At 52.3% G+C, this 8,490-nt stretch overlaps 1 protein-coding gene across 2 annotated transcripts in view; it reads right to left on the reverse strand.

Annotated features, from left to right (window-relative positions):
* The window catches only part of plekhh3 (pleckstrin homology, MyTH4 and FERM domain containing H3), a 55,398-nt gene that overhangs the window by 28,541 nt on the left and 18,367 nt on the right, over positions 1–8,490 (reverse strand). For both annotated transcript variants that reach the window (XM_063037360.1, XM_063037361.1), the window contains exons 7-8: positions 6,603–6,900; positions 982–1,189 (exon numbers count right to left, since the gene is read on the reverse strand). In XM_063037360.1, coding sequence (XP_062893430.1) covers positions 982–1,189; positions 6,603–6,900 — 506 coding nt within the window. The remainder of the gene's footprint in view (positions 1–981; positions 1,190–6,602; positions 6,901–8,490) is intronic.

Raw genomic sequence — 8,490 nt, forward strand, 5'->3', positions numbered from 1 at the left:
GGAGAGGATGTTTCCTACAGTGGGGGAGTCTAGGACCAGAGGGCACAGATAGAGTGGATGTGGAGAGGATGTTTCCTATAGTGGGGGAGTCTAGGACCAGAGGACACAGATAGAGTGGATGTGGAGAGGGTGTTTCCTATAGTGGGGGAGTCTAGGATCAGAGGACACAGATAGAGTGGATGTGGAGAGGATGTTTCCTATAATGGGGGAGTCTAGGACCAGAGGACACAGATAGAGTGGATGTGGAGAGGATGTTTCCTATAGTGGAGGAGTCTAGGATCAGAAGACACAGATAGATTAGATGTGGATAAGACCATAAGACATAGGAGCAGAATAAGGCCATTTGGCCCATCGAGTCTGCTCCGCCATTCAATCATGGCTGATCCCTTTTCCCCCTCCTCAACCCCAGTTCCCAGCCTTCTCCCCGTAACCTTTGATGCCATGTCCAGTCAAGAACCTATCAATCTCTGCCTTAAATACACCCAATAACCCGGCCTCCACAGCTGCATGTGGAAACAAATTCCACAAATTCACAACCCTTCGGCTAAAGAAATTCTCTGCTTCCCTGTTTTGAAAGGGCTCCCCTCTATCCTGAGGCTGTGCCCTCTTGTCCTAGACTCCCCCACCATGGGAAATGTCCTTTTCACGTTTACTCCCCCATTGAGGGGCTTCACACATCGACCCCCCCCAACAAGGGGCTTCACACTTTGCTCATCCTCATCGAGGGGTCTCCACATATTTCCTCACCCCCCCCCGAACGAGGGGGCTCCACATATTCCACCCCCATTCCATAGAGGGACTCCACACATCACTCCAACCCCCCCGCCCCACACCGAGGGGGCTCCAGACATCGTTCAAATGCCTGCTGTGTTCACTGTGCAGGGTTTTAAATGACCTCAGGGCAAGGTCCCACCTCTGCTGCTGTGACCCCAGTGGTGAACCCTCATCCTGACCGCCCTGACCCCAGTGGTGAGCCCTCACCTCTGCCGCCGTGGTGTGTGAATTGATGGCGAGCTTGCAGAAGCTGGAGCCGGCGTAGTAGATGGTACACTTCATCTGCTGTCGCCGCGTCAGCTGCCTGATCTCCTGGGAGGATGGCACGCACAGCCTGCCCTTGGTTTTCCTCAGCGAACCTGCGATGAACTCCGCATATCGCTCGATCTCCGTGTCTGGGAACCGCTGCCGTGACCTGGGTACAGAGACGCATCGGCAAACGGAGAATTAGTTCCAACCGAGCAGGTCAGTCCCCTGTCCGACCACCTCAGACGTCCAAGATCACGTACCTCAGCTCAGTGAGGTAGCATCTGATACCTCAGTCCCAACATCCGATACCTCAGACCCGACATCTGATACCTCAGACCCGACATCCGATACCTCAGTCCCAACATCCGATACCTCAGTCCCAACATCCGATACCTCAGACCCGACATCTGATACCTGAGTTCCGACATCCGATACCTCAGCTCCCAACATCCGATACCTCAGCCCCCAACATCCGATACCTCAGTCCCAACATCCGATACCTCAGTCCCAACATCCGATACCTCAGACCCGACATCTGATACCTGAGTTCCGACATCCGATACCTCAGTCCCGACATCCGATACCTCAGTCCCAACATCCGATACCTCAGTCCCAACATCCGATATCTCAATCCTCAACATCCGATACCTCAGACCCAACATCCGATACCTCAGTCCCAACATCCGATACCTCAGACCCGACATCTGATACCTGAGTTCCGACATCCGATACCTCAGCTCCCAACATCCGATACCTCAGCCCCCAACATCCGATACCTCAGTCCCAACATCCGATACCTCAGTCCCAACATCCGATACCTCAGACCCGACATCTGATACCTGAGTTCCGACATCCGATACCTCAGTCCCAACATCCGATACCTCAGTCCCAACATCCGATACCTCAGTCCCAACATCCGATATCTCAATCCTCAACATCCGATACCTCAGACCCAACATCCGATACCTCAGCCCCCAACATCCGATACCTCAGCCCCCAACATCTGATACCTCAGACCCAACATCCGATACCTCAGTCCCAACATCCGATGCCTCAGCCCCCAACATCCGATACCTCAGTTCCGACATCTGATACCTCAGTCCCAACATCCGATACCTCAGACCCGACATCTGATACCTGAGTTCCGACATCCGATACCTCAGTCCCAACATCCGATACCTCAGCCCCCAACATCCGATACCTCAGCCCCCAACATCCGATACCTCAGACCCAACATCCGATACCTCAGACCCAACATCCGATACCTCAGTCCCAACATCCGATGCCTCAGTCCCGACATCCGATACCTCAGACCCGACATCCGATACCTCAGACCCGACATCCGATACCTCAGTCCCAACATCCGATGCCTCAGCCCCCAACATCCGATACCTCAGTCCCAACATCCGATACCTCAGTTCCGACATCTGATACCTCAGTCCCAACATCAGATACCTCAGCACCAACATCAGATACCTCAGTCCCGACATCCGGTACCTCAGTCCCGACGTCCGATACCTCAGACCCGACGTCCGATACCTCAGTCCCGACATCCGGTACCTCAGTCCCGACATCCGGTACCTCAGTCCCGACACCCGATACCTCAGACCTGACGTGCGATACCTCAGTCCCAACATCCGATACCTCAGACCCGACATCTGATACCTGAGTTCCGACATCCGATACCTCAGCTCCCAACATCCGATACCTCAGCCCCCAACATCCGATACCTCAGTCCCAACATCCGATACCTCAGTCCCAACATCCGATACCTCAGTCCCAACATCCGATACCTCAGACCCGACATCTGATACCTGAGTTCCGACATCCGATACCTCAGTCCCAACATCCGATACCTCAGTCCCAACATCCGATACCTCAGTCCCAACATCCGATATCTCAATCCTCAACATCCGATACCTCAGACCCAACATCCGATACCTCAGTCCCAACATCCGATACCTCAGACCCGACATCTGATACCTGAGTTCCGACATCCGATACCTCAGCTCCCAACATCCGATACCTCAGCCCCCAACATCCGATACCTCAGTCCCAACATCCGATACCTCAGTCCCAACATCCGATACCTCAGACCCGACATCTGATACCTGAGTTCCGACATCCGATACCTCAGTCCCAACATCCGATACCTCAGTCCCAACATCCGATACCTCAGTCCCAACATCCGATATCTCAATCCTCAACATCCGATACCTCAGACCCAACATCCGATACCTCAGCCCCCAACATCCGATACCTCAGCCCCCAACATCTGATACCTCAGACCCAACATCCGATACCTCAGTCCCAACATCCGATGCCTCAGCCCCCAACATCCGATACCTCAGTTCCGACATCTGATACCTCAGTCCCAACATCCGATACCTCAGACCCGACATCTGATACCTGAGTTCCGACATCCGATACCTCAGTCCCAACATCCGATACCTCAGCCCCCAACATCCGATACCTCAGACCCAACATCCGATACCTCAGACCCAACATCCGATACCTCAGTCCCAACATCCGATGCCTCAGTCCCGACATCCGATACCTCAGACCCGACATCCGATACCTCAGACCCGACATCCGATACCTCAGTCCCAACATCCGATGCCTCAGCCCCCAACATCCGATACCTCAGTCCCAACATCCGATACCTCAGTCCCGACATCTGATACCTCAGTCCCAACATCAGATACCTCAGCACCAACATCCGGTACCTCAGACCCAACATCCGATACCTCAGACCCGACACCCGATACCTCAGCCCCCAACATCCGATACCTCAGTCCCGACACCCGATACCTCAGACCCGACATCTGATACCTCAGACCCAACACCCGATACCTCAGTCCCCAACATCCGATACCTCAGTCCCAACATTAGATACCTCAGACCTGACATCCGATACCTCAGTCCCAACATCCGATACCTCAGTCCCAACATCCGATACCTCAGTCCCAACATCCGATACCTCAGCCCCGACATCCGATACCTCAGACCCAACATCTGATACCTCAGTCCCCAAGATCCGATACCTCAGTCCCGACATTCGATATCTCAGTCCCAACATCCGGTACCTCAGCCCTGACATCCGGTACATCAGACCCAACAACCGGTAACTACACCCCCTAGCATCTGGATCTCAGCTCCCTAGCATCTCGTACCTTGGATTCCTGATCCCAGATGCCTGATTCCATTTATCCAAACACCGATCCATGATCCTTGATTCCCGACCCCAGATCCCTGACATCCCCCCCCAAACCTCAGATTTCCAACTCCCAGTCCCAGTTCACTCACTCCTGACTACCAACCCTCGACTCCTTCCAACCTCCGACTGCTGATCTCAGGTCACCAATTTCTGACTCCTGGTCTCAGACAATAGACAATAGGTGCAGGAGTAGGCCATTCGGCCCTTCGAGCCAGCACCGCCATTCACTGTGATCATGGCTGATCATCCACAATCAGTAGTTAGTTCCTGCCTTATCCTCATAACCTTTGATTCCGCTATCTTTAAGAGCTCTATCCATCTCTTTCTTGAAAGTATCCAGAGACTTGGCCTCCACAGCCTTCTGGGGCAGAGCATTCCACATATCCACCACTCTCTGGGTGAAAAAGTTTTTCCTCAACTCCATTCTAAATGGCCTACCCCTTATTCTTAAACTGTGACCTCTGATTCTGGACTCACCCATCAGCGGGAACATGCTTCCTGCCTCCAGCGTGTCCAATCCCTTAATAATCTTGTATGTTTCAATAAGATCCGCTCTCAGCCTTCTAAATTCCAGAGTATACAAGCCCAGTCACTCCAATCTTTTGACATATGACAGTCCCGCCATCCCGGGAATTAATCTTGTGAACCTACGCTGCACTCCTTCAATAGCAAGAATGTCCTTCCTCAAATTTGGAGACCAAAACTGCACACAGTACTCCAGGTGTGGTCTCACCAGGGCCCTGTACAGCTGCAGAAGGACCTCTTTGCTCTTATACTCAACTCCCCTTGTTATGAAGGCCAGCATGCCATTAGCTTTCTTCACTGCCTGCTGTACCTGCATGCTTGCTTTCAGTGACTGATGTACAAGAACACCTAGATCTCGCTGTACTTCCCCTTTTCCTAACTTGACTCCATTTAGATAATAATCTGCCTTCCCGTTCTTACCACCAAGGTGGATAACCTCACATTTATCCACATTAAACTGCATCTGCCATGCATCTGTCCACTCACCCAGCCTGTCCAAGTCACCCTGCATTCTCATAACATCCTCCTCACATTTCACACTGCCACCCAGCTTTGTGTCATCTGCAAATTTGCTAATGTCACTTTTAATTCCCTCATCTAAATCATTAATATATATTGTAAACAGCTGCAGTCCCAGCACTGAACCCTGCGGTACCCCACTGGTCACCGCCTGCCATTCCGAAAGGGACCCATTAATTGCTACTCTTTGTTTCCTGTCAGCCAGCCAATTTTCAATCCATGTCAGTACTCTGCCCCCAATGCCATGTGCCCTAATTTTGCCCACTAATCTCCTATGTGGGACTTTATCAAAGGCTTTCTGAAAGTCCAGGTACACTACATCCACTGGCTCTCCCTTGTCCATTTTCATAGTTACATCCTCAAAAAATTCCAGAAGATTAGTCAAGCACGATTTCCCCTTTGTAAATCCATGCTGACTCAGACTGATCCTGTTACTACTATCCAGATGTGTCGTAATTTCATCTTTTATAGTTGATTCCAGCATCTTTCCCACCACCAGCATCAGGCTAACCGGGCTATAATTCCCTGTTTTCTCTCTTCCTCCCTTCTTGAAGAGAAGGACATTAGCCACCCTCCAATCCACAGGAACTGATCCTGAATCTACAGAGCATTGGAAAATGATTACCAATACGTCCACGATTTCTAAAGCCACCCTGGGATGCAGACCATCAGGTCCCGGGGACTTATCAGCCTTCAGACCCAACAGTCTATCCAACACCATTTCCTGCCTAATATAAATCATTGATCTCTGTGACCCCGCACCGGTGCCTTGACTGGGATGCTCACTCTCCCGTTCTGCTCTCGACCCTGCTTGAATTCGTCTGCCTCCTGTGCTCCTCACTTGCCCCGAGTCGTCTTGACCCTGGTTTCCTTCCCTATTCTCTTGCCCTCACCTCCAAGAGGACCAGCAACTCCATCGTCGGGTTTGGAGGCGTGCCTGCCTCAGCGACCCGGAGAGCTCTGCTGGCTGGAGTCAGTGCTCTTGGTCGGGTCACCCAACCCAAACAGGTCAAAGGGTAGAGGCCAGACTGAGAGCGGCCCACCGGTCCTCCTGGTTCAGGGGGGGTTCAGCTCAGAGCCAACAACCCTGACTGGCCAAACAAAACTGTGACGGAAACAGCAGTGAAGAATCCTTCTACACCCGAGTCTTCACCCGGGACTTGCTTGACTGACAGTAGTGAAGAAGCTACTGATACGATGAACACCATCAGAGATAGCTGCCCGAAACGCCAGCGGGGTAACGGGAGGTGGGTCGGTGACTCCTCGCTCCCTGCGCGCCTTCGGGCCGGGGGGAACCGCGGCGGCGGAGGGAACTCACCGTTGGATGTGGAAGCTCAGGTAGCTGAGGACGCTGCTGCTGGGGAGGAAGGTGATGCTCATGCAGGTGAGGAGGTGCCAGTTCCGCAGGTCGCCCACGTCTCCAGCCCGGGGAGGGTTGCAGGTCTGCTTAATCAGCTGGCAGTAGATCTCGTCGCGGAGCAACTCCAGGTCCAGGCCGGTCTGCAGGATCCCCTGGATGAGCGGGATGGGATCTCGCTCGGTCTCCAGTTGCTGCAGGGAGTTGAACACCTTGAGCGCTTCATCCTGGAGGTTTGTGTAACCTTTCGCGCTCCTGGCTGCAAGAAAGGGCGAAGAGCTGGCGTCAGCACTCCCGGAGCCACAGCTTCCGGTTCAGAACCTCAGCGCTTGGGAATGACAAAGGTTAGAGTGGAGGAACAGGCCCTTCTGCCTGTAATCTGCATACTAGCCCCCAACACCTGCATAAGGGAGATTGACGTCTCCTGCAGACTCCCCACACTATAGGAAACATCCTCTCCACATCCACTCTATCTGTGTCCTTTGGTCCTAGACTCCCCCACTATAGGGAAACATCCACTCCACATCCACTCTATCTGTGTCCTCTGGTCCTAGACTCCCCCACTACAGGAAACATTCTCTCCACATCCACTCTATCTATGCCCTACTGTCCTAGACTCCCCCACTGTAGGAAACATCCTCTCCACATCCATTCTATCTGTGCCCTCTGGTCCTAGACTCTCCCCTCTATAGGAAACATCCCCTCCACATCCACTCTATCTGTGTCCTCTGGTCCTAGACTCCCCCACTGTAGGAAACATCCTCTCCACATCCACTCTGTCTGTGTCCTCTGGTCCTAGACTCCCCACTATAGGAAACATCCTCTCCGCATTCACTCTATCTGTGTCCTCTGGTCCTAGACTCCCCCACTGTAGGAAACATCCTCTCCACATCCACTCTATCTGTGTCCTCTGGTCCTAGACTCCCCCACTATAGGAAACCTCCTCTCCACATCCACTCAACCTGTGTCCTCTGGTCCTAGACTCCCCCACTACAGGAAACATCCTCTCCACATTCACTCTATCTGTGTCCTCTGGTCCTAGACTCCCCCACTACAGGAAACATCCTCTCCACATCCACTCTATCAAGGCCTTTGATAGGTTTCAGTGAGATCACCCCTCACTCTTCTGAATTCCAGCAAGTACAGGCCCAGAGGCATCAAACACTTTTCATATGACAAGCCTTTCAATCCTGGAATCATTTTCGTGAACCTCCTTTGAACCCTGTCCAGTTTCAGCACATCGTTTCTAAGATCAGGGGCCTAAAAACTCCAAGTGAGGCCTCACCGGGGCCTTATAAAGTCTCAACGTTATATCCTTGCTTTTATATTTGAATTGAGTGCTAACATTGCATTTGCCTTCCTCACCACAGAGTCAACCTGCAAGTCAACCCTGAGGAATCCTGCACAAGGACTCCCAGGCCCCTTTGCACCTCAGAGTTTTGAATTTTCTCTCCAGTTAGAAAAGATTGTGCCCTTTTTTTTTGTCACAGAGCAAACCCGAGGTGAGTTATGAAGCGCAGCCTCTTCCCAGTTCCATCTGCTGCTGGCCTGATTTGTACTTAACCCCATTACCCCGATAACTCCACACCCTTCACCTACGTGCAGAGCACACAAAATGCTGCAGGAACTTGGCAGGCCGGACAGCATCCATGGAAGGGAATAAAGAGTTGATATTTCAGGCTGAGTGCATTGTCCCGATGAGGGGTCTCGGCCTGAAACGTCGACTGTCTATTCCTCTCCATAGATGCTGCCTGATCTGCTGAGTTCCTCCAGCATTTTGTGAGTGTCTGTGTGTGTATGTGTGTCTGCGTGTGTGTGTTTGTGTCTGTGAGTGTCTGTGTGTGTGTAT

This window comes from Mobula hypostoma, chromosome X1 (genome assembly GCF_963921235.1).
Source record: "Mobula hypostoma chromosome X1, sMobHyp1.1, whole genome shotgun sequence".
NCBI classification, from domain to species: domain Eukaryota; kingdom Metazoa; phylum Chordata; class Chondrichthyes; order Myliobatiformes; family Myliobatidae; genus Mobula; species Mobula hypostoma.